The sequence below is a fragment of the Myotis davidii genome, unplaced genomic scaffold (assembly GCF_000327345.1).
Source record: "Myotis davidii unplaced genomic scaffold, ASM32734v1 scaffold508, whole genome shotgun sequence".
Taxonomy (NCBI): domain Eukaryota; kingdom Metazoa; phylum Chordata; class Mammalia; order Chiroptera; family Vespertilionidae; genus Myotis; species Myotis davidii.
This window is the reverse complement of record NW_006299262.1, coordinates 208,862-236,385: the sequence shown is the minus strand read 5'-3', so window position 1 is coordinate 236,385 and position 27,524 is coordinate 208,862. Positions and strand designations below refer to the sequence as shown.

General features: G+C 37.6%; 1 protein-coding gene across 1 annotated transcript in view; it reads right to left on the bottom strand.

Annotated features, from left to right (window-relative positions):
• Positions 1-19,858, bottom strand: part of NEDD4 (neural precursor cell expressed, developmentally down-regulated 4, E3 ubiquitin protein ligase) — a 68,237-nt gene extending 48,379 nt beyond the window's left edge. The window contains exon 1 of the mRNA XM_006774752.2: positions 17,846-19,858. Coding sequence (XP_006774815.1) covers positions 17,846-19,405 — 1,560 coding nt within the window. The 5' untranslated portion in view covers positions 19,406-19,858. The remainder of the gene's footprint in view (positions 1-17,845) is intronic.
• Positions 19,859-27,524: the final 7,666 nt, after the last annotated feature.

Below are 27,524 nucleotides of genomic sequence, written 5' to 3'. Positions count from 1 at the left end.
CAGTGCAAATGTCATAGATCACTAGTCAAAGAAAATAAATTGGGGCAAGCAGTAAAAAAGAAACAAAATAAATGTATAGCTATAAATATGTTCAAGCCATTGTTAATCACACTATTTAAGTTAAGTCAAGAGATATTTCAAAGATCATAAAAGACTAAATAGAGTTAAAAGCTCAAAGCTGGGATACTAAAAGTAAAATTATCTGAAAACCTATTTGTGTAAAGTAGAATTTAAACTATTTATGATTAAGAGGTTAAACATTTTCTTGATGTGAACACTTAGAACGTCAATATTTTGACAAAGGATAAATAAGCAGAACTTATATGAATGGACCCATTTATAGTATTTTTAAAAAGAAGAAGTCACATATTTTCTGCTTCCAAAATTTTATAAAAACTATTTTCATGAACATCCTCTCAAATCCACACTATATGGTTTCATACTACATCCAAGACATTATAAATAGAAAAAAAGGATTGCAAAAACTACTCTAAATTTAGCTTTTTTTCTAATGTATACAAATCTCATTAAGTAAAATTTCATTGGCAGAGCTTCTACCTTCCTTCTCACATACAGACTCACTCTATGCTGTGACATGCTTATTTTAAACATTTTTTTAAGAGTTCAAGATTTATTGATTCAATCTTTTCAGTAGGTTGAGGGGAAATGGTGTTAGCTAAATAAACAGTATAATCTGATCTATGCTATAAAATCATAGTGCTATGGAAACCGGATGTCTTTTCTTAAAACAAACATTCAGCGTTCCAACTGTGTGATTTGCTGAGCTGGTCAGTCTGTCTGGTACATTTAACTATAAGACACAAACTGTACTTGTTCTCTGACAATAGCTTCATACTGCTTGAAAATTTGGGTACATGCGTTCTACAGTCCTAGCAACCTTCACATTTTTAAAGGAATTTTTTTTTTACCTACTAAACAGGGGTAGGGAGGGAACCAGGAGAAACCTCTGTCTAAATCAGTTTCAGTTTGAGTTCTCCTCTGAATTTCAGTTTCTTTGGAGGTCTCCACTTTATAATCATCACAAACTTGTGAAAATTGATGATTTACCTTGACAAGTTCCTCTCTTGCTACATGCTTTAAAGTTAAGTTTATAATTTACTGTGAGGACTTTGAAATATAATCACATTTTTAATATGCTACAAAAGAGAGGGATCTGAAGCAACAGGCATCAGGGTGTGCTTTATCAAACATGAACTAGATTTTATAATTACTTTCTAAAGTAAAGTTTATTATCTCCAACATACTTTTAGAAGCAATTGTACTGAATACCCCTTAACTAGAGGACTATACAGGTGAGAAGAAAATTTTGCATTTATTACAACCTTTCTCCCCTCCTCAAAAAAGGGGAGAGGCTCACCAAGGTTTCCCATTGTTTCAAATGTACATTTCTAAACAAGGGAAAATGAAAGAAGACTCATGGATAAAGTTATAATTTAATCAGGAAATACCCACAGTTACATAATTGATAAAAGGGATAAAAGGCTCTTCCCCTCAGAGAGAAAAATATTCATTCTTGATTGAAAATCAACAGACACAGAGCGCCTACTGTACCACTTACTTAGGATGCTGCTTTTGTTTTTTTCCTTTAAGGAATGTCTGCCACGCGCCCAGGGAAAGAAAAGGTAAACTGTGAAGCTCTGGAAGCTAGTATTCTCTGGGGAATTATATCTATAACCTAAATGAGAAACAAATTTAGCAGATGGCTGTCACGATGAGAAAGATACGGTGACTTTAATTCTAAGAAACCAAAAAGCTGTGCAAAATCTCAGATATTTAATTTGTAAACAAGAAAGCAGGCGAAGATGAACTTAAAATACTGTAATTACTTTAAAATGGTCACACAGAGGCTGTGGCAGCTGAAGAAGTGTCTGGAAGCTCCTGCTCTCAACCTCACCTAAGGTTTAGGTTAGCCATCTCAAGTGGTTTTCCAGCTCTGTGTGTGTCAGAATCATCTGGAAGGCTTTCTAAGGACAGAGCGTTGGGCCTCACCCCCAGAATTGCTAATTCAGTAGGTCTGGGATGGGGCCTGAGAACGTTCAGTTCTTACACGTTCTCAGGTGATACTCATGCATCTGATCCAGCAGTCACACCTTGAGAACCACATCTCTTTAATCCTTGGAGAAAACTAGGAAGAGTAAGCAATGATTAGTAACAGCTGAACATGAATAAGCAGGGCATCTAAATTTATCTGTTTATCCTGCCTACTTCCAAATGAACTTTGTCATTTTAAGATAACATACAATGTAAATTAAGACAAAGATAAATCCCTCTAGAAGAAGCCAAATGAGTCAGGTATCTGTGTATTTGCATTTCTTTCTAGCTCAAGGTGTAGAAATATAAACATATTTTCTAATGATGGCAATCCTCTTTTCAAAACCTTTGAAGACTGGCTATTGCATAAACATCATTTCCCAAGTGTGCTCTGAGGAATAATAGATTTGCTGGATACTAAAAGAGTTCAAAGGTGATCACATATTTGGGAAATACTTGGTTAAAGGAAGTTCAAAAGTTTATTTCCTGTAGGACTTTAGGAACTTAACGTTATTAGTGTGCATTGTGACATTCCAAGAAATATAGCATGTGGCATTAGACAAACTTCTTTGTCAATTGGATAGGTTTTATATGAGGTATCTTACAGGCTGGATAGGAACACTTTTCAAAAACATTGGTCCAGAGGGAAAACCATAAATTCCTTAGCATGGGATTCTAGGCCATCCATACGCGTTTTTCCAATCTACCTTGCAGTCTTATCTATTAACATAAGCCTCCCAGTAGAATGTGATGTCTTTGCTCTCACTTCTGCCTTCTGGAAAGTTCCTTTCTCTCTCTCTCTGCCTGTGTAAATCCCAGCCATGTATGAGGCCTAGCTAAATGCCATTTTAATGAAAATTTTCTTGATGAGACTAAAGTGTTAATTTTCTCCTCTGAAATTCTACTTCATCTTGTATTTTTTAACATCTGTGTTATAGTTCCCTTTCGCTCCAAGGGCATTATAAATTCTGTGAGATCAACAAATGTTAGTGATTGGCTTCCATAGGCAGGCTCTATGCTAAGTGTGGGAGAATGTATTCCTCATGTCATAAAGTGTACAATATTGCTTGCTTGACAAGCATGCACCTGTAATTAGAATGTGTGCAAAAACTGAAGTAAAAATACAGAATGCTATGGATGTATATAGGAGAAGAGTTAGGGAAAACTTTTATTCTTCGTTATACCCCTATCCACCCTGCCTTTATGGGTATTTAACACCTAGAGCAGTGGTTCTCAACCTTAGCTGCACATTAGAATCACCTGGGAATCTTTTTAAAATCCTGATTTCTGGGCCTCATCCTCTGGAAATTCTGTTTCTTTGTTATGGGGTGGGGCCACAACATTAGTAACAAAGAAACAGAATTTCCGGAGGATGAGGCCCAGAAATCAGGATTTTAAAAAGATTCCCAGGTGATTCTAATGCGCAGCCAAGGTTGAGAACCACTGACCTAGAGGTAAATTCTAAACTGTCAATTTTAAAAAAATGTAAATGGCCTGACTTAATAGAAAATTATATCATCTTTATGTCAATTAATCTCTCCTTTGTAAAAACTAGCTATTTAGATCGAGGAAGTAACCTATGATGTGAAGAGAACTTACCGGGAAGAAAATAGTGATAGTTAATGTTGGTTAATGTTATAAAACCAACTCAGCAATATGACAGGAAACGCTCCGATATTAAAGGAAGGTTATCAGATTTCCCTGCAACTTAAAGTACCACTTGCCCATCCCCAGAGGGTCAGTATGTTGAACGGCATTACAGAAATAATCAAGAGGGTTAGATGGCCTGCTCCACTCCCTACAATCTGACTGCCTTCCTCAACCTGAACTTGAACTTAGATCTCTGTCATGAGTGTGATGGCCTGGTAATGTGTGGGTGCAGACTGGTTTATCGATCCCTGACCACATTTCTCACTGCTTTGACTATGGCCCAGGTTCCTGGATCATTTACTGGCTTTCCTGCCTCTGGGACTGCACTGTATTTTCTCGAGTTGTAAGAGGTTGTTTTCCTCATGAAGGAGCAGAGCAAGCTTTCCCAACACTTCTCCCAGGCTTCCCCGTCTCTTCTGGACCTTTTCTGCCCTCTAGTGACCATGAGCCACTCTCCCATCCTTGGCACCACGTGGAATCTGCACAGAGTAGGTAGTTTGACAATATTTGGTGTGAAACTCTATTATTCAAGTCTCATGGGATTACAACCCTAACCTCCTATTGATACTACCCACAAATTTTTAAAAAAATACACCCATGAGAGGTGAAATCCACAACTCAAGTAGACTTAGATTCAGATAAAACTACCTCATTTATTCAGTGAAATATCCTCTAAGAATGTTTAAACAATGTGAAAAAGGAAGGTTAAAAATAATTCCTAAGTTTTGCCGTATTGTGCAGGGCCTTGCAATGCCTTGCAAATAGAAGGAAGTCACTATTTGGCACATTGTTAGGTTAGTTACTAGATTTACCGCTCCAAACTCCAGTTTAATTATCTTTGGAGGTAATTGAAGCTGAAGTTTATAAATCTCTGAACTTCATACGGACTATGTTTCTCCAGTGTATGAAACAGCAGCCAGCAGTCATAGGTCTGGAGAACTCCGTTGACAAATCCAAGTCTTCAGGCTACAGACTACTTTAATGAGACGATCCTCCTGCAAACTCTTTGATTCGTGAGCAAGCAGTCTTGAAGCTACCATCATTTTAACTCTCCAATCCTTCTACTACTTTAATCAATTTCTAAATTAATTTCAAATTATATTATATACGCTCTTTGTCTTCCTGGCTTAGTATGCCCCATCTAAAGTTGGGGCGATGTCATTGACTCTTTTGCATTTCACAACAAAGGACATCTTAAACAGTGATGGCGAACCTTTTGAGCTCGGCGTGTCAGCATTTTGAAAAACCCTAACTTAACTCTGGTGCCGTGTCACATATAGAAATTTTTTGATATGTGCAACCATAGTAAAACAAAGACTTATATTTTTGATATTTGTTTTATATATTTAAATGCCATTTAACAAAGAAAAATCAACCAAAAAAATGAGTTCGCGTGTCACCTCTGACACGCGTGTCATAGGTTCGCCATCACTGTCTTAAAAGCAAAATCTGCTTGTTGGAGTTTCATTAGTATTTTCCCCTAATCATCAACAAGTAGCATTAAGCACAAATGGTGCACAGTGACTGGCGAATACATTCAAAGGTTTATTGTCGGTAAAATGAGCTTATTGGGAGAAGATCCAAAAGGCCTGGCCAAAGAATACCTCTAAACAACAAAATAATACTCAAATGATTCCCAAAGTAGTTTTTCTTTTTTTCTCTTTTTTCTTTCTTTGGTCTGTTTTTGCTGTTGTTGTTAGTCCTTGGTACAAGACTATTAATGTAGTCGTAGAATCAAATATTTAACACTTTTTACTTTCTGAAATGAATAATCTTTTCTCAGTTTAGAAAAAAACATTTCAGAAATATAAACTTGACTATTCTTACAATTTAATGACCTGATCATCTGGTCAAATATAAGTTTCCCTCACCTATAAGCAGTTTTTAAAATTTCTCCCACGGTTGGAGACTCGTAATTTTTATTCAAGAATATAATATATCAATGAAAACAGGAAAAAGGAGGGGGGAGGTGTGGGTTACTGTTGTTTGAAAAAATAAGAACTCAAAAGATCCCTTTAAAGCCAAATTTTTCTTGCTTAAACAGCAAGACAGGTGCCAGTGGAGAAAAATAAGGCCATTGGATGTGGCTCCCCTGCTTCAGTGACCACAGCTCCCACGCACTGTGGCATTAGGTACCTTCCCCAATACATTGGATCCCTGTCCAAGTTACAAGGGCATCGATGCTTGCTTCTCAAACGGAATGTTGAGGAGCCCTGGCCAACAGGACCTTCTGCAATAATGGCTATTCATTATCGTGCTGTGCAGTGCAGTAGCTACTAATCACATGTGAGCACTTAAAATGTGGGTAGTGCAAATGAGGTTCAGAATTTTAAATACGATTTAATTTAAATTAATTAAAATCTCAATAGCCACATGTGGTTACTGGCCACTGTACTCCACAGATGGAGTTCTAGAACATTTTTTAGTGAAACAGTACTTTCTGGTTTTAAGATTTTGTGTTTAGTTCTTGCCCTGGGATTCAGAACGCTCCCTGAGCTCACTGATTCATTCATGCTTCTGTGTTCAGAATCATACTTTCCCTCACCCCCGTTTTTAAAAATAGGTCGGCTTATCATACCTAAGGAAAGGTTGAGTTAAGCTTTTCAAGGATGCTCCTGAGAAAGAAGTCACCCAAAGGGAAAAAAAACAGCAGCGGAGGAGAGGAGATAAATGACATGGTTGTCAAAATGTTGGTAACTCTGAAACTGGGGGTTCACCGGAGACACACAAGGGGGCTCAGTGCATTAATCTCCCTACCTTTGTGTGTGTCTGAAATTTTCCAGAAAAATTAAACAAAAGATATAGGTAGTTTATAATGATTTAGGTAGTTTGTAATAGTTATTGAAGAAAAAGAACATAAGAGTGAAATTCATAAACAGTGTCTTAGGAGGCAGAAACACAATATGTGCTATTTGATCAACGAAAACAATCAGAAAGAACAGCACAGTGATAAATATTGAGTCATAAGTCAGAAGAATAGAAAAATATTTGAAAGATAAACTGGTTCTCTAGTAAAAATGTGCTCAAACAATAATCCTGGAAGGTAGCTTTCACTCACCAATGGCAGTAAGAAAGGACTTGACTGGACTATATGTCTACAGAGTGTGAAAGTTCATCATCAGATGGGAGTGAGTCCAGGTGGAAATTTTCCTCTAGACAAGTCTCACTTTTTTCTTCTTTCTGATGCTACTTTCACTAGAATAACCTGCACTAAGCAGCTTTATTCTGTGGACTCCCCCTGCTGCGGGGTAGAATGAAAGTCCTCTTGGCTTGTGATGCTGCAGAAAAGTGCTGTAGAACATGTAACAGACCTGAAAATTGGCCTCTATATGACATGGACTAGATTTATGATCTTGAGTAAGTCATTCTATCTTTTCTGCGCTTGTTCCTTGTCTCATATATGGAGAGAACCACCATCTCAGAGAGCTGTTTGAAATGTGTAGAATATATGTTACCTGGTTTAAAGTTTTACAGATACACATAGAGGGTTAAGAGTTTAAAAGCATACAGCAGGATTTTCTCCAAATTAAAAAATATCACAGTTGAAGTTTTAAGTTCTGGTGGCAGTGAGCATGCAATCATACATTCTAGTGGAGGGTCATTATGGTCTCTTTTGCCTTCCAAACCCATTTTTAATAGGTCTATTCTCTTCCTCAGAGTGACAGGCATACACACTTACATTTAAGTGTATTGCCAAGAAATGTAAAAGGTTGGGAAATATGTTAAGGAAACTATATTCTATTATAAAGAATATCTAATTTAGTCTTTCTAGGAGTATCTTCACTTATAGAATGTATTCAGTATATTTCAGACCACAGGTATGAAAACCAGGCCCCTCACTTACTGTACCAGTAAATTATTTAAATTATCATCAGGCCTTAAGCATTTGGTAAGTAAATATAACTTTTAAGGCATGTTTACCCTGAATTAACCCAGCTTCAGAACCTATAGAAAGAAGTCACCTGCATTTCCATGGCTAGCAAACATCACTGGGTGACCACTGGGAATGCCTTTTCTGGAGAAACAAACCGATCTCTGAGAAAGACCTCCAGATGCTGAGTGACAGGTCTCCCTACAAGGAAGCCCACTCGTTGCGAAGCCCCACACAACACGACTACAGGGCCTCCGGGTCACTTCAGTGACTCCTTCTCAAACATGGACAGACAGCAAGGTTCACTGGACTCCTGGAGAAAAATGTCCCATAACAACAAGAAACAAGCAACAATAACAACAAACTGACCCACAGGAGCCAGAGACAATGTAGGACCCATTTCAAAACAAAACAAACCTGAAATAAAATATTCTAAAATAAACGACTGTATTTATTCAATACATTTGTTAAACTCTACTAGGAAATTCTGTCTAGAACAGTCTCCTGTTAGTGTTTCAATTACTTGTTCATTCTATAAGACGGGTAGTTAACTGTTTGAACACTCTTAGATGTAATCCGTACCAAGCAGACTTTGGCAAACTGTTTTCAATACAGACCAGAACCACTAAATGAAACTCTTATTAACTATGTAATGAATGTCCCAGCATGCTCCCCCAATAGATAGCATTATATTATAATGTTTCAATGAAGATACCAACAGTACAAAAAAAAAAAGATTGTCTTTGTAAAATAAGAATAAAAACATGGAATCATCACAAAACAATATAAAACTATGGAAATTAAAATAACCAAAATTTTAAAATTAAAGAAGAGAAACTTGAAGGAAATCTTCCAGAAAATAGGATAAGGAGGCCAAGAGACAGAAAACAGGAGAGAATAGGAAATTATCAGGTCAATCCAAGAGGCAGAGAGAACAGAGAAATCTTCAAAGAAATAACACCTGATTTTAAAAATAGGCACATGTGTTATCTTCATAAAAATCAAAGCTGGTTTAAAATTATACAGGCAACCACGTATCTCAGACCTTAGGTACTCACCTGTCTGAAGTAAGTATAGGGATATTATTATATATAACACATTATTGTACTTTGGTTTGTTTATTTCAATGGTGTATGTTGTCTTCCCATCTAAATTATAAACTCATCAATGCCAGGAATAATATTTGCCACTTACAGCAGGCACATATTCTATTTCTGATAAATACTTGTTAAACTCCTTTGCTTTGAAGATGACTTGAGTTTCCACTAAGCTCTGTGACTCTCTGAGAGGGGTCAGTCTTTCAGTCGGTACAAAAGGGAAAGGTCACTCTCAGCTAAAACAGTTACTGGAGACTCCAGGAGCGACTCTGAGAACCCAGCTCTTACATCCAGCCTGGCATGAAGTCGTTTTATGAAACAATGATAAATGTACAGCCAGTCAACTGGCCTTTGTTTAAATACCCCTAAAAGTGTTGGCCCACTCAATCTTCTCTTTAGAAAACTCGGTCTGAACCTCCATCCAGACACATAGTTCTGCAGTAGCCGTCAGTGGAATACGTAGGCTATGAATCAGACTCCACTGTGGAAACTAATCCTTGAGTCACGATCATAATATTCCACTGGCACCCACCCCGGGGACAAGGTATTCATTTAAGGGTGCCACTCTTTCGTGCAAAGCATGAAGCATCAAGTAGCTCCCACTCATCATTACAGTCATCACTTAAATATCCTACTTTGGATATCTGTTTGTGCAAGGCTGTCTGGCTACCCCCATCTCTCAGGATTCTCCAGTCACCTCGACCCCATCCCAAAGGGTCTCCTGTCTTCATTCATTAATTTACTAAATGTCTGTTGAGTGTCTCGTTTGAGCTGGGCACTGTTCTAGGTCTTGGTACTATAACAGCGAATAAGACAAAAAGTCCCCGATTTAGGGAATCACATTCTAGTAAATCAGAGCCCAGAAAAGATTACCCATTTGCTTAATCCCTTGTCTAGAATTCTTCTCTCATCAATTCTAGAAAATTTACAGTTGCCTGCCTGCTTGCTTGCCTATCGATTTCCATCTTTAACTTTTTTCTAGCTATGTTTCCTTTTTCTCATTTTTTTTTTTTCATCTTATGAGGCTCCCTGAAAGTAAGCTAAGCCATTTGGTAGCCATAAAGACTACAAAAACCCAGCCATCAATAAGATTTCTTAAGCTGCTTGAATGGAAGAACAGTTCCTAAGATGTTCATATACTGATTTATACTAGAGAAGTAATATATAATTTTAAGAAGCACTAAAGTTATACATAAAGAATTTTTAAACTTTTTCCTTATGGAGCTCTCAAAAGGACAGTTCATAACTCAGCATGTATTATATATGATGTTTCAATTCATTACATAAACCATATGCAATATTTAAACATTCTTAGAAGTACCTTATCTGGCACTGCTAGAGAAAAGAATACTGAAAAGACTAAAAATGTTCACAAAGAGGAGGATAGAAGATGTTGCTTGAATAAGCCAGCATAATGAAGAAAAATATAACATTTCAAATAAACTAGGATAACAGCCATGATGAAATAAATAGATTTCTTTAAGTAGAACTGCATGCCTTATAGACCAATGTTTTTTTGTTGTTGTTGTTGTTTTTTTGTTTTTGTTTTTTCTTGCTGGAACTGGATCCTTTTATTTTTTTTTTATTGCTTAAAGTATTACAAAGGGTATTACATATGTGTCCTTTTTTCCCCCTGCCCTTGACAATGCCCTGGCCTCCCCTACCCCCCAGTGTCTTATGTCCATTGGTTATGCTTATATGCAAGCATACAAGTCCTTCGGTTGATCTCTTACCTGCCTCCCTCCTGCCCCCCAACCCTCCCTGGCCTTCCCGCTGCAGTTTGACAATCTGTTTGAGTAGACCAATGTTTTTAAGTCCTTAGATGAAACTAAAAGGTAAACCTGGGAAATTTAATAGAATTCTGAAAGAATATATTATTAAGGTTATTTTATGAGGCACGTAGGCAACCTTGCTCACGGATTTTTCTTGGTCTGGCCAATCTCTCATGTATTACATGGTCTCAATCAATAACTACTCTAATTGCCTAAATGGATTTAAATCTCTTTGCAAATTCTTTGGCCTTGGCCACAGTATACCTATAGCTCTTCTTAATGTAAAAGCAGGAGAGGGACTCATTGAATATTTCAACTATGAACTGTATTACTGCTCTCACAAATGAATGGTCCTAAACCTTGCTTCTCAAAGTGTGTTTGGGGGAAATAGTAGCACTGGTATGACTTGGGAGCTTGTTGGAAATACGGAACTCTCAGGCCCCACCTCAGACCTACTGAACCAGAATCTGCATTTAACAACTGACAACTTAACACGTCGCTCTCCAACTGCAACCCATAAAGCTTTAGAAGGCAATACCTACCAACAAAAATTTGAGAGAAAAAGAAAAGAAAAAAATTAAGTAGTCCTGGATAATATTATTTTAGCTATAACCTAAAATGTTACACTCTCAGCTTCTTCTGTAAGGGAGACTAAAGATACAAATTCTGTTAAAAGTATTTCTTTACTTAATGAACAACTGAATTTAAAGACATTGTCTGCTCTACTACCAATATCCCTGATGTAAATTTGTTGCTGCTTAGTAGTATGTTTTTCTGTTAAGGTAAGCACAAAATATTTCAGATTGTTATGGTTTTGTAATACATCTAAGTCCAGAAAGGCTTGATCTCCCTCCCCACCCCCCACAGCACCCCCCACACAGATACCCTCCAGCCTAGACAGGGACATCCTCTTGGCCAAGGTGTTCTTTGTTGTGACTTGCCATGCACTGAGCTACAAGGCACACAGACATGCTCCTGCTTGCCCTCCCCAGTTCTCAGACCTGCTCTCGTCACATCTAAGCCATTTAGTTAAATCTCATTGAAGGTAAGATTGCTTTTCAATAATGGCTCCCGTGTTGAGGGCCTTCCCCAAAAGATGCCACTGAATGGAGATAGATCTGTTCACCTCTTGTTTTGAAAGGCTTTCTTTTACACACCTCTTCCGTGTCTGTCTTCATCTGACCATAGTCTTCCAATCTCACACACGGGCAAATAAAGAATCCTGAGTCACACACTTGAGCAATACTGCAGGTATTTCCTGGCTATGTTGACAACACCATTGGTTCACTTTCTCAGCACTCTTTTGCTCCTAACTGCTAACCACCCTCCTGACCTCAACACATTGGCTGGCCACACCCAGGACTCTGCCAAGCCCCTTCTGCCTAAATTGGCTCCGGGTCCTGGCTTCTCCTGCTCTACCCTGTTCCTCTCTCATGCATAATGTAAGGGGAGAGTGGGTTTACAAGGGTGAGGACTCACAATAGCTAGCACCTGGTAGGCTCCATATCCTGGAGGAAGCCAGTGACATAAAGACAAAGGTGCCTACTCTCCAAATGGTTTCCAGGAATAGGCCTTAAGCCAGCCGTGGGCAAACTACGACCCACGGGCCGGATCCGGCCCGTTTGAAATGAATAAAACTATTGAAAAAAAAGACAGTAACCCTTTTATGTAATGATGTTTACTTTGAAGTTATATTAGTTCACACAAACACTCCATCCATGCTTTTGTTCCGGCCCTCCGGTCCAGTTTAAGAACCCATTGTGGCCCTCGAGTCAAAAAGTTTGCCCACCCCTGCCTTAAACCCTGACTTGCTTTCTACACGGAAGCTCTGTTTTAGCTTTGTCTTATTTTTGGTGGTAGGGAGGAGACTAAGAAAGAGTAGTGCTGCTCACATTGAGTTGTGACTATTCATAGGTGGCCTCAAGTTTTCACTTCTAATTTCCTTCATTTCATATTGCTGAATCTCCATTGTGGTGTTTACCGTGTACACTCCCTTACTGTATAGTTCTAAGATGAAAGAACAGAGAGGTACAGCTTCCCCCCACGCCTCAGAATGTTCTTGTAGTAAGAGAATCTGTGTTATATCCACCTAATACTGTCTTCTATATAGTAGCCACTAAATATGTGCCTTGCCTACAGTTTCTCATGCCTATTTGGTGACATTTAGCAAGCAACCTTCACTTGCTATTTTGCTTCCTTACCTGTTTCAATCTTATTTCAACCAGGCTTTTCCACTATTTTCCTGAAAATACTCTTGCTAATGTCCCCAAGGACCTCCTTTCTGCTGCATCCAAAGGATACGCAAGTTCTGTGGCACTGTATGCTGCCTACCTTGAATTTTTCCTTCCCTTGCCTTCCACATCTTCATGCTTTCCAGGACTCTCTGCCCTCTAGTGGCTCTTTCTTAGTCTCCTCTTTATCTCTTCTTCCACTGTCTCCCCAGAGTTCATGGTCCCAAAGTTATGATTTATTCCCACCCACCCCCAATCCCTGTCTCATTTTCATGCTTTTCAGTTGACTACACCCTTAAGTCCCACCCTCCATTTCCAGCTCTGTTATCTCTCCTGAGCACTGGTCCTGTATCTCCACCTGCCCTATACATAAGCCTCCCAGTACATAAACTTAATCATGTTTGACTTCCTCTTCACTCTCCAATCTGGCCCCTTCTCCTGAATACCCTATCTCAGTTCATGACATCACCATTCACCCAAAAATCTAAGTTAAAAAAAAATTGATTCATGTATAATCCACAGTGTCATAAAAGTATTACTTAGAAACACAGAAATGAGCACATTTCACTTGCAAGTAAAGACTTCCGTTGCCTATTTTCCATTCGCAGAGGCTAATGCTGCTTTCTCTTCAGCATGGGGGATCACACCCAAGGGGACTCCAACCCTTTTAGTTCACCATCTCCTCCCATATCCCTGGACTCCCTACGCTTGAGTCACACTCAACCCTTTGTAGGGAGATTCTTTCACACAGCTGGCCTTGCATGTGCAACTGACTGCTTCTGCCGAGAGCAGTGGTTTTCAACTTGTGTGCCACACGTACTTTTAAGACATGCAATACCTGACCATTTAGTCAGTGGCACTGACCCCTTTTCCCTTAAATTGTCAAATAAAAAAATGATAACAGCCAACACAAAAGTATCCATCTAGTGTGAATGAATCAAAAGTATACCTATTTTTTGTCAGATCAGCAAAAAAATATATTTTATGGTGTGTCGCAGAATATTAGTAATTACTGTATGTGTGCCATGCAACGTAAAAGGTTGAAGATTGCTGGCCTAGAGCAATGATTCTCAGCAGGTGTCAATTTTGTCCCTATGAGACATTTGGCAATGACTTGGAGACATTTTTTGATTGTCCCAACTGGGGAAGGGGGGTGCTCCAGTGGGTAGAGGCCAGAGGTGCTGCTACACATCCTAAAAGGCACAGACCAACCCCATACAACAAAAAGTAACCGCCCTACATGTCAACAGTGCTGAGACTGATCATATCCTCCTTGATTTCTCTGCCTGGGGAACTCCAACTCATCTACTAAGACTCAGCTCAAAGGTCACCTCCTCTGCAAAGCCTTCTACCAACCAGGTCCTCTTCTCCAGACAAACACCGTTGCATCTTTCTCACTTTCTCATACACGCCTCTATTTCAGTACATCGCACATTACACTGAAAAAAATTTTTTTTTACCAGTGTGTCTCTATTACTAGAACGGGAGCTCCTGAAATAGAGACTACACTTTATTATCTTTTATTCCCAGTGCTTAGGTCAGTGCCTGGTAAATAGTAGGGACTCAAATGTGTGCTAAATGGATGAATTAAAGAAGATACATCTACAGAGAAAGTAAAAGTATTTTTGAAGCAAACAATTCAACTCCTTGACTCACTCTGAAATTAGTATTATAATATTTCTCAGTTCTAAGAAATATACAAGCATAAATTTCTCACTAAATTTCCAAAACTGGTCATTAACAATGTGGCATCACAGTTTGAGAGTCAATATTTATAAACTATATTGGGGTTTTTAAATTGATTTTTTTAGAGAGAGAGGAAAGCAGAGGGGAGGAAGAGAGTAAAGGCGGGGGGGGGGGCAGGGGAGAGGGAAGAGGGAGAAAGAGAGAAACATTGATACATCGATCAGCTGCCTCCTGCACTTCCCCACCAGAGAAGGAGCCCACAGCCCAGACATGTGACCTGACCAGGAATCGAACCAGCAACACTTTGGTGCACAGTACAATACTTTAACGAACTGAGCCACACCGGCCAGAGCAAAACTACATTGGTTTTTATAGGAAAGATTAAGTGTTGTTCAAAATAAATTTAACGAAATGTCTCTAAATATGCTGCTAAAGTTAATAAAATGAAAACCAAGAAAATAATGGAACACTAAAATAAGTATATATTTAATACATTTATTTTAGGAAGAGCAACTAAATTATTGAAACTTATAATCTTGAGATTAGTGTTAAAGGCTTTTGAAACCACTGAGACATAGTCTTACTATACTACGCTTCAGCAATGTACCTACCCAGGATTAAGTAACAGAAAATAAACAAAAAAGTTTCATAACAAAAAGAAAAAATGTAAAGCCAAACTTTCTGATAAAAACATGCATATAGTGAAGAATGGAATAAATATTTAACTTTGGGGAAAATGCTAAGGTATTTTAAATGATAAGGTAATGAAAACTCTGAGTATCCTCACACAACATATGAGATTTAGAAAACAACAGATAGAGAAAAATAAAATGATAATGAGTAAACTAACTATTACACAGATTTTAGAAATATGAATAATTTCTATAACTGGATAAAAACTACCTTAGTTCCTTGATTTACTTCTTGATAGACCTGACAAAATATTACATACAATGTTAAGACATCAAATACCTACTTTCAGATCAAAAGCCATTACAAAAGTAATATTGTTTTTCAAAAAGTGCATGTAGTAAACATGTCAGTTATTGGTATAGTCTTTGATAGCAAATAAATAAAATAAACACCATCATGCAGACTACAAGGCTCATCTTCACTCTAAGTTGTAAACACAGAACAGAGCCCTGTCGTAGATACAGGTAAAAGGTGTCACTCAATTTAAAAAAGTAGCCATTAAATGGGCTGCTGATTATAGAGGGCTAGAAAATGGATCCTATGCTGCTAGAGACTAACACATAAGAAAAGAATATGTAGTCCTCTAGTGCTTTAGAATCAAGGGTCCCTGACCAAAGCAGTGATTTAATTTCACGGCTGCTCGGTACAGATAGCTGACATTACTAAATGCTACTCTAATATCAACTTGTTAAATGTGAATCCAGACTCAGCATATCAGAACACTAACCCAGACTAACTGGAGTCATGGGAAATATTTTGGGAGCTGTTTATTTATAAATGAGTTACAATATACCACTATAATTAGATTAATATATAATTATTGATAAACATGGGATTATTCCTAAAATCCCATTATTGTTGCCACTGCTATGTTTAGAAAAAACATTAGTACTTTCCTCTTAAAACAAGCCCTTGACTTACCATCAAACATTTAGATCAATTTCAATCTAGTATATGTTGGATTTAGTGGTCACTATATTGTTTATACTTTTATAAAGAGTTGTTTAATAAACACTTAAAAAGAGAACAATTTCAAGCTCTCTGGAAAATTACACCTTTTGAACTATTTTATAATCCAATAATCTACCCAAAAAATAGAATCTGCACAAAGCTAGGCATTTGGCTGTCACAAAAAAAAATATTTGTAAGCTTACTAAGTTAAATAAAACCAATAAAAGTGCATATTTTTAGCCATGCAAAAGTATTTAGTCACACTTTATTAAAAATATTAAAAATACTATTTTCAAAAGCATAAACAACAACAAACGATACCACTGCCACAAAATCAACTATTTTAAGGATATTTCTATAAGTATTTCTAGGTTAATTATTCCTTGCAGATTAATTATTTCACAAAAAGTAAAATAAATTTACAAAGTACATGTAAATTCAATTAGCAAACTCTTAATATATGTTTCTTCATTGTATCACTGCATTGCTTTCTTTTAGGGGGCAAAACAGTTAAGTAGACTATCATCTCCTAAAAGCTGATTTTTAAACAGTTTTGTAAACAGAATTAACAATTCTAAAAAATAGATCAGAATATGAAATCTGACCTTTTTCATCTTCAGTAAAGTAGTTGCTGATATTAACATCTGAAGCATTGGGTAACAGTGATTATATTTACCAGATTTCAAAAGAGAAAACAAACTAGCAATTACTGAATATTTTTTTTACTTTAAGCTACTTATCCAGAAGTTTTTTTTAATCGTTAATATAGATACTGAGTGTTATATAAACACAAATAAACTGATAAGTTTCCACTCCTCCTCCCCCCGCCAAAAAAAAAAATTGTTTTGTACTGTAATCAAGAATTGCTTTAGTCAGAATATTTTTTTAATTTTCCGGTATTAAAAAAGTTTTAATATCCTGGCCAGACCTTCCAAACACAAAAATGTTTTAAATCTATTTAAGGTCCAAACACTTAAGATACTTTGGAAAGGCCACATTACATAAAGAAATGTTTTGGTTGAGATTCATTAGAGTAAAATTACTAATAAAATAAAGCAAAATTATCAAAATAACAATTAATAAGGTTACTAGAAAATTATGGGAAATATTTAGCAATTGAAACCAAATTCAATTTATAAAATTTAAATTTTAATATTGTTGAAAGAGTAAGTTACATTCTAGAAGGCAGTCTTAACTGGTAACTAAAGAAAAATAGGGTGGAAACAAAATCCCTGTGGTTAAGGGTATATACAAATGAAAATGCCATTTATTTTTCCTCTGCTTCAAATGTGAACATAATAGTTTTTAACAAAGATCTAATAAATTCATATTAAAAAAACAGTTTTCTCCATGTTCATTTATAACAAGATTTTCACATAGGTTTTAAAAAATATATATTTTAAATATGCATTCTACATTTTACTTTTTCTTTACAATGATTAAGGAGGGACGAGTACTAAATAAGCATTTTGAAAATTGGAATAAAAAATGAAGTTAGACATTAAAATATGATGCCACTTGAGGGGAGGGAAAAGTAAATATATCAAGGTAAAGTGTTATTATTTAAAGCTTGTTTTTATGCTACAGAAATGTTTTATGGCCTAAATCACTTTGGAAAGTTTTTTTTTAATGAATATTTTCTACATTGGTAAAATAAATAGAGTGACAAATTATACGAGGTTCTTTAGATTTACAAATATAAAGTTCATTACTACAAAAATATTTGCTAGCAAAGGACCAGGAAAGTATATAAAACTGTTTAGTTATAATAAATTTTAACCAACTATTTCCTAAAGTTATTCTAATATAAATTAACATTTACCAAGACCATGGGAAACTTACCTTACAAGAATGCTTCGAAGATTTAGATAGTTCATTTGTGAAACGTCTGCTGCTGTCACTTGGTAAATTATCAACTTTACCTTCATTTCCAGATGCAAACTTTATGAGTAATTGAGATGGTCCCCCTTTAGAACAACTGTGCTTAAGGCTGGATAAACAGGAAACATTTGGGTAAGTTCCTCCTAATGAAATACTTCTTTGTAGAATAGCATGGTTTTTGTTTATCTGTAAATTTGGTCTTTCCAACTGCCCATTGCTATTTCTTTGGTAATCTACATTTGGGAAGGATGGTAAACACGCAGATGTCCTACCCGTAAGCTTCATATAGTCTGGGTCAGAATTAAACTTGGTTTCTGACATCTCCGGGTTACAATCACCATTCGCAGCTTCACAATCTAACGTGGCTGCTTTCTGTTGGGTGAAATGCACTGAGACACACGAATATCCTTCCGATGGTTTTTCAAAGACAGTCTGATTTGGACTATTATTTGCAATAACCATTTTCTTTTGTGACGAGCCCTTCCCGTGAAGCGGTCGTATGTCTCTTACTTCTCCGGGAGGACAGGTGGTTTTCGATAGCCGAAGCCCATTGACGGCTGTGGAGAGAAATCCCTTAGCACCAGTGCCATCTTCACTGTGAGCAATTTCACCGGGAGAAATAATAAACTGGTGTGAGGTTTGATAGGATCCTTTGCTTGGATGGGTACCCGTACTTGTTGGAGACGTTGGCGGCGTACTTGAAAGACTCCGAGGAAAAATGACTAAGGATGAACAACGTTTTAGTGGAATTTTCGAGTCTTTGCCCACTGACAATGTCATAATCTCGAGCCCATGCTCCAAGTCATCCTCGACAAAAGGAACGGTGCTTGTACTTCTGGAGAAAATTTCACACGGAGTGATATTCCTGTGGGGCACACTTCTACTGGAGGTGTTGTCCGAAGATGAATTTCCACCAAAAGACGTCTCATCCGTTGGCGGGAAAGTGTACCCACTGCTGTCGCTGACGAGACTGTTGGTGTAGGAGCCTCCGCTTGTGATGCTGGTGCATGACCCGTAATCACTGCCGTTGCTGTTGTAAGACCCATGTTCACTGGTCGAAAAGTTACTCAGGCTACCGCGGCAAATGGCAGGACTGCTCAAAAAGCTATCATCATTCACAGCATTCAGTTCATTCTCAGCCACAGCGCTGCTGGAAACGCCGTCCCTCAAGACACAGGCAAACGGAGCATCCTCCCCATCGGCCACGGCACTGCTGGACTGAAGACAGCTCCCGTACCTGGTTGGCTGCAGTGAGATCTGGAGGCAGCTGCTCTTTTTATTAACATTTTCAGGTGAAGGAGCAGATGATCTCTCCTGAGACTTCACGTTTTCCTTTATGAACGGAGCCAGTGCAGTCTGTCTGGGAGTCAGCTTCATTTGAACGACGTTGGACGTGGAAATCCGCGTGGGTCGTTTGAAGCCCGTGTGAGCATCGCTATCCAGATCATCTCCGGAGGTTTCTGACAAAGGAAAAGTATTGCTTCTTCTGCCTGCAAAGTGCAATCGTAAGCTTTGTGCCATTTGTTCTCATTTCCAAACATGTTAAGGGCTGAAAGTCATAACAAAGATCTCTGTCGGTAGACAGGCTAGAAGCAGCTGCACTGCGTCGAAAGAAAAAATCATTTGTGGTGCCTGAAAGGGCTCTCAAGTAGTAGGCTTCGTCCTAAGTAAAACATTAGATACCAGATATCACGGAAAGAAAAAGACGACCCATTCCTGAGACTGACGCTTCCAAAATGTCTTGAATTGCTTGTAGTCAAAATGCCTTCAGTTACAAAGCACTTGATTTCCAGCGACCTTTCAGCTGAGCTCAGCTGCAGCAAGCACACTGCCTCGCACACTGCCAACCTTGTTTCAATTATACCTTCTCCAATTTGCATGAATGAGTAACACAAGAACAACAATCTTCTAGCATTTCCAGTTGAAACAGTATTTTTTTTCACTCCAGCTCTATTAAATGAACATTTAACTACGGGAATCACAGTGCCTATACTTTCTCCAGCGCAGTCTGACCACTAATATTTTTACCCATAGGGATAGAATTACAGGAAGTTGGTAGGAATGAAACCCCATGTAATTGAGTATCAAATCGAGGATTGAATTTCCAAATAGTAGCCATACTAGGAATCTAGTCAAGTTAGTTAATGTAGAAAGGAATAGAGACTGTTACGTTTTTTAAGATAAGTTCCGACAGTTATGCAATTTGGAAATACCAAAACTGTGGTGTGCATTTAAAATTTAGCATGAGATCAAACAGATAAATATTTTAGCTTCCAAAACACTTCTTATACAAAGTGAAAGCTGAAGGGTAGAAATACAGAATTTGCCTAGTAATACTATTGCAAAAATTGAGCATACGGCTGAGAGGAAAAAAAAAGTTTAAGAGAAGCTGTCACCAAGCATTTCTCCTATAATTTTGGGGCCGATTCCAGCCAAGTAGTACAGTCTTTAAATGATGCCATTTATATTTTGACTATTAAAACTCTGCCAAGAAATAGCATAAGCAAACATTCCATTAAAAATATATGCAGATTAGACAGAAAAACTATGCCCCAATATAGTTTGAGCACACAAGATATTTTATCCCACTGTCTCTGCAATTTACTCACTTAAGAGAGCGTTTTGGTAAGTAAAGACGTCTAAAAAGAATGTAGCACATCAAATAAACATATCTCAATGCCAATTCTGTTCTGAAAAACTCTGAGAACTCTTTGCTGGCCCCTACTGGTGCACTGGAACAATCCATGTAGCTGTTTGATATCTATAAAGAAATACACACCATGCTGCCTATTTCTTTATATAAACAAAGTACATACTTGTTTACATTTTTGAGTACTAGCTCTGCCCCTGCGGTGGAATTACTACTGCTGATAAAGCACTCATAGTAGAGAACAGTAGACTGTTTGTCCTCTGAGGGGTTGTGATTTTGTACATATATTTTTTTCTGCTTTGTATTTATTTAACCTTTACTTTATTTTCAGTTTACTAGGTAATAAAAGTTTAATATTTTAATTTCTGTCCCAAATGTCATAGACCAAGGCTGGTACCCTATTTGAAAGAAACAAATTTATTTTTAAATAATACTCTAGGGTATATTTAAACCCCTTACCTGAATTTTATAGCTGGAACTCCAGTAATAAAGATATACTGGCTCATTCATAGGAAAGTAAAAAGTAAAATAGTTCAGTTGTTTACACCACATGGTACTACACCCAAGTTGTATTTTTCTAAGTAAGGTTTTTTTTCTCTCTAAGTAAAAGCAAATATGTAAAATATATACTTGCACTTTGTTTAAAAAAGAAAACTCCATAAGACAGATCTGTTCTCAGTCACAATTTTCTAAACAGTTTTTTAAATCAATTAAGGCAGGGAAAAATAAAAACATGAAATTAATTAAATTATATTTCTGACCAGAATGAAACAGTACTGTTTTAGAATGTACACAATAAATTATAAATTCAGTAATAAAATTATTATGTTCTTGGTTTTATATAATCTACTGCCTTTATAATTTTACAGATTCAGTACATATTCCCTTACCTTTTATTTATAGAAGGAAAGTTGTAATCTTTTCACTTTGCCTTCACATGACTTCAGCTTTCCTTCTTGAATTAAGTTAGGAATCTGATAATTCAAAGAATGGATCACTTCTAACAGAGATCTAATCAGTGAGCTCTAACTGCTCATGCCTGTGACTTAAAACTTCCAGGTCATAAGCAAAGAAAGCTCCCTAGGTTGTTCATATAAAATAATGAACCTCAAGTATTTGGCCAGATAAATGTTTTCTCTTTGGTAAGCTTCACTATAAACAACGGTTTCATGTCCCCTAACTAGATTTTAAGCTTCCAGAAGTGTGAGGACCATAACTAAACATTTCTTCTGAGCTCATGCTGGGCACAAAGTAAGCATGAAGTAACTAACACCAGAGAGGCGGCTGGACAGATGGATGAATGGTCACTGCAGTAACTCTGGCTGTCTAATGCTTTATGTGTGTGTGCGTGTGTGTGTGTGTGTGTGTACACACACACACACGCACACGCGCACACACACACTAGCGGCCTGGTGCACGACATTAATGCATGGGTAGGGTCTCTAGGCCTGGCTGGTGATCAGGGCCAATCGGGGCCTTCCTTCCCCCAGCTGCCCCCAGGGCCTTCCTTCATTCTGCACCGCACCCTGGTTGTCAGTGCACATCATTGCAAGCAGTCAAACTCCAGGTTGGTCGAACTCCGAAGGGAATAATTTGCATATTAGCCTTTTATTATATAGGATTTTTTAAAGCTGATCCAGCTATTACTCTAAAGAAATAGAAAAAGCACTACAGCCAACATGAAGAAATGATCCTTGAAAATTTTGCAGAGGCCCTGGCCAGGTGACTCAGTTGGTTGATTGTCCATCCCATGAACTAGAGGTCGCCAGTTGGATTCACTGTCAGGGCACATGCCCAGTAGGGAGCATGCAGGAGGCAGCCAATCATTGATGTTTCTATCTCTCTCTCCCTCTCCCTTCCTCTCTGAAATCAATAAAAATTGTGTTTGTGCTCTCCAATGTACATTTTTAAAGAAAATTTGCTAGGAAAGAATACATTTTTAATTTAGTTCTGAATGCTACAGGAGAATAAAGAGAAAATGACATTTACAGTGGAATAGACCAATTTTTGCTATAATAAGCCTGTTACTCCACAAATGGCTATAGTTTGTATAACATCTCAGGTAATCTGTACATTTCAGTTTCCTGCTGGAACTAGCAAACAATCAGAGGATTAGAATGACACATACTAGCCTGTTCTAATTATTTCTTGCTCCTTTTTCCTAGTAAAGTGAGCTTGAGGAAAGCTGTGTTTCTAAGGCACAGTGGAGTATGTAGCACAGTAGACACCTTAATAGTATACCTTAGTTAATATAAAAAAATATGGTATCAGAGAGGCATTGATGAGTGAGTCCATGAATGTTAAATAACTATATTTGAATCATGGTGAAAAATTTTCTGAGTGCTTTGATAGCCACTGTCTAATTTTATCATCACAATATATTTATCAGATAGGTAGGCAAATATTGTTATCACCATTTTTTTTTAAACATGAGAAAATATTTTCAGAAGGATTGAATGATTTGTCTAGGGTACAAGCTCATGTGCCAAATCACAGTAGGACAGCTTGGTTTGGAAATCTGTACTATCCCAATCAATGTGTTCTTCTGTCTTTGTTTTCAGCTTTAAAGGTTTAAAAAAATTTCATATATCATGTTTACAACTCCAGAAATATCCCACTGTTAATTTCAGAGACCATGCTTTTTTTTTCTTTTGACACATCATGATTCCCTGTGAAGGACTCTATCCATATTAAACACTCAAGGAGTTTAATGCACCGATCAGAGTATGAGAATGTCAATTCTGGCAATGAAGAAAGTCATGCCAAACTGAAGTTACTGGCAAAAAGAGCCTAGACAACTAGGGTGAAAAGCACAAACATGAGCTATCCCTCCTTGTGGACAATGCAAATAACTCACATAAAGAATGTACCCAAGCATCAGGGAGAAAATTCACATCAGTGTCAATAACAACAGAAAAAATAACACAGTAATACCGCAACCCAGCAAGTCAACCCTAAATGTGAATTTTAGAGATATGTTTAGGAAACATAGCAAGAATTTTTATCCATTGGTAATAGCAAAAAAAACTCAAAAACAAAACAAAACCACAAAACAAAACTGAAACAACACTAACACTTAAGGTGGATAAAGGCATAAATTCAGGTATTATAGGATTATCAGATTAAGGAAAATGTATTATGGATCAATCTGACAAATATAACATTAACCAAAAAGCATGCCATGGAGGAATATATATACAGAGTGATACTGTTTGAATAAATTCAAAAATATGCAAAAGGAAACTATGTTTTTTTAGGGATACATATATGCATGATAAAAATATTTAAAGCAAAAAATGATAAACACAATATTCAAGGTGCCATACTACTTGTGGGGGAAGAAAAGGAGATGCTACTGGGAAGGGACACAGGGGAGTTTGAAGATTTTATAATGTTTCAGTTCTTAAGTTGGGTAATTCAGTGAACAGATATTTGTCTTATTATTTAAAATAAAAATTATGTTATATATACTTTTTGTATGTATATTCACAATTAAAAACCGCCAATACTAAATTTCACCTGGTCCTATCTAAAAGAAAAACAGATTTGTAGAGACAGAAGGAAAAAACAATAAACATTCGCTATTCTTAGAAAAAGCAAAAATATAAACAGAAAACAAAAAGCTCTGCAATGGCCCTAGCCAGTTTGGCTTATGGACAGAATGTCAGTCCTCAGACCAAAAAGTCTCGGGTTTGATTTCTGGTCAAGGGCACCAACCTCAGTTGCAGGTTCGACCCCTGGCCCTGGTAGGAGCACATGTGGGAGGCAACCAGTCAGTGTGTCTCTCTCACACTGATGTTTTCTCTCTCTCTCTCTCTCTCTCTCTCACTCTCTCTCTCTCTCTCCCTCCTCTCCCCCCCGCCACTCTCTCTCTAAAAATCAATTGAAACAAATATCCTTGGGTAAAGATTTTTTTTAAAAAAAGCTCTGCAACTGACCATATTCATAACCAAATCATCTACATCTGCCACTCAGCCTTAAAATATCAGACTGCCAGTCAGTGATGAAATCCATTTTGGCAGCAAAACAGGACAACTGGATATTACAGGGCTAATTAATAGATTGTGTTTGAAATATCTTCAGTTACTAGTGTAGTTACAATTTATTTAAGGAAAAAACATATTATGTAGTCTAATACTAAAAGCAGATTCTTTAAAAAAAAATCCAGTGTCTTTGTTACCTAAAACATGAATAAAACCGTTTAACTATTTTTTGGTGCTTCTGTTTAATCACAGATAAGCTTTGAACACATGACACTGTTCTTGTACTTTCATATTCAAATCTTACAGGTTTAACGTGTAAATGTAAGATTTCAGAGTAAGAGGGTTTGAAATAGGGTCCCAAAGAGACAAAATTAGGAAGAGGAAAGAGCTTCAAGATAGTCTTTAGGAAATCAGAAATTGTAACTATCATTTTTTAAAAAATCAGGTTTAACTTTGCCTTTTGCCTCTGTAAGAGCTGATGATCTTTTAGAGGACTTAATTTTATTGATGTAAAGAGGATAGCTTTCCTCCATAGCTGAGTGGGGATAAAAGAGTGGACAGGATGTTGTAACTGGACACAGGTAACCCTCCAAATCCACTGGAGTGAGGGGAGACACAACCCAAGACACTCTGGACCACTGATCAGGGTACAAGGATGAGAGTGGGAGAAGGCAAGACCAAGAGGCTGGCTTCCCTGTCATCTCCTGTCACCATAGGCTCTGAGGAAGGCCTGTAACCTACTGAGCACTATCAGGAGAGGGACCTGGGAGGACAATGGAAGGAGAAAAATAAATTGTAGCTACCTCACCACATTGCCCGGATTCTCCATAACCACCCCAAATCGTCTCCATATGGTCACAGATTCCCAAACCGCTTCTCCTTGCTGCTTGGCTGAAACACACCTTGGCTTCATCTCTCTCACCCACACAATAAACTTACCAATCGATTCTCATCAAATACTTCAAAAAGAAGCCGGTGCTGTTGAGGATGCACCTAGGAAGAGAAACACAACTTCCTTTAGCGACAAGTGGACGTCACCACAGAGACGGAGAATAAGTGCCCGAAATTGTTGCCATTTCCTAATTCCTGTTCTTTCCAAGATATTTTCAATTACATGAGATACTTAATACAAAAGCTGACCGGTCACATGGCCCCCATTTTCTAATGATTTTACCATAACAGCAAAGTGGATTTGGTAGCATATTTATCCAATTTTTCCAAAACAGGATGAAAGGAAGTAAAAAAAAAAACAACATTTAAAAAAATTATTTAAATGTTTGCCTGTACTTAAAAATACAGACTAGATTTAAAACTCTTATTATCAACTTTATTTACTGACTTCATATTTATCAGATTAGAACTACCCAAACTGGGTGTTGCTTTTATGGGAACTAGTATCTGAATCCTTTCAGTACTGACTTGATAAAAGAATTTATTGTTTCTACTATAAGGAGTACAGCCCGACCAGCATGGCTCAGTGGTTGAGCATCCACTCATGAACCAGGAGGGCACAGTTCGATACCCGGTCAGGGCACATGCCCAGGTTGCAGGCCCGATCCTCAGTGTGGGGCATGCAGGAGGCAGCCGATCAATGATTTTCTCTCATCATTGATGTTTCTATCTCTCTCTCCCTTCATCTCTGAAATCAATTAAAAAATATATATTTTTAAAAGTATAGGAGCAGTCAAAAAATATAAACTGAGTTTTCACTTACTGTTTATATTTTACACATGAGTAAAAATTAACATGCAGTATTTTATTTTTCAAACTGATGCTTTCATGTTTGCTGAAGTATTTCAACAAGTTAAAATCTAATTAACATTTGAAATAAGTCAGAGAAAGACAAATACCATATGATTTCACTTTTTATGTGGAATTAAAAAAAAAAAAATAAATGAACAAACAAAACCAACAAACTCATAGATACAGAGAACAAATTGATGGTTGCCAGCTAGGAGGGAGCTGGGGGACTGGGTGAAAAGGTGAAGAGATTAAGTACAAATTTCCAGTTTAAAACAGTCATGGGGATGTAAAGTACAGGATGGGGAGTTAGTCAATACTATCATAATAACTGTGCATGGGGTTAGATGGGTATTAGACTTATTGGGATGATCACCTAGTAAGTTATATAATGTCTAATTACTATGTTGTACAACTGGAACTAATAGAATATTGAGAACAATTTTTAAATTATATTTTTTAAAGTGTTTGATATCAAAAACAAAGAAAATATTGAATAATTTTTATACACATACTAGAGTTCCGGTGCAGAATTCATGCATGGGTGGTGTCCCTCGGCCTGGACAGTGATCAAGGCCTATGGGGGGCTGGCCAGCCGGGGGTAGGTACCCCAGGAGGTTGGACAGCCTGCCCCCTGATTGGGGCTTATGGGGGAGCCGGCCGGCAGTGGGGATTGACCACGGGAGGTTGGCTGACTAGTTTTGGGGCTGGCCGGCCAGGGGGAGGGGCTGCAGGCAGTTGGTGGTCAGTGCACGACATAGCACCTGGTCGACCGGTCATTCTGGTCATTTGGTCATAATGATCGCTTAGGCTTTTGCATATATAGATTATCTTGCACATTTTATACAGGCTATACATGGTGTCTTTTGTTCTAATGAGGTGACTCTGGATGCTTCCAGGATGAGAGCTGGTCACCAGAAAGAACAAGCCATGACTGGGAGCTTGGAATTTTCAACCCCAATCCTCATTCTCTTGAGAAGAGAGAGGGTTTGATAATGGAATTAATGATCAATCATGCCTACATGGTGAAGCCTCCAGAAAAATTCCAAGAGGACGGGGTTTGAAGAACTTCAGTTGAACACATCCATGCACCAGAAGGGTGGTACACACCAACGCACAGGTGCCCTCCCAGACCGCACCCTGGGTCTCCCTTCACCCAGCTGTTTATATCCTTTATTATTTCCTTTAATAAACTGGCAAACATAGGTAAGTGTTTCTCTGTGTTCTATAAGCTGTTGTGGCAAATAATTGGAACTTGAGGACCATG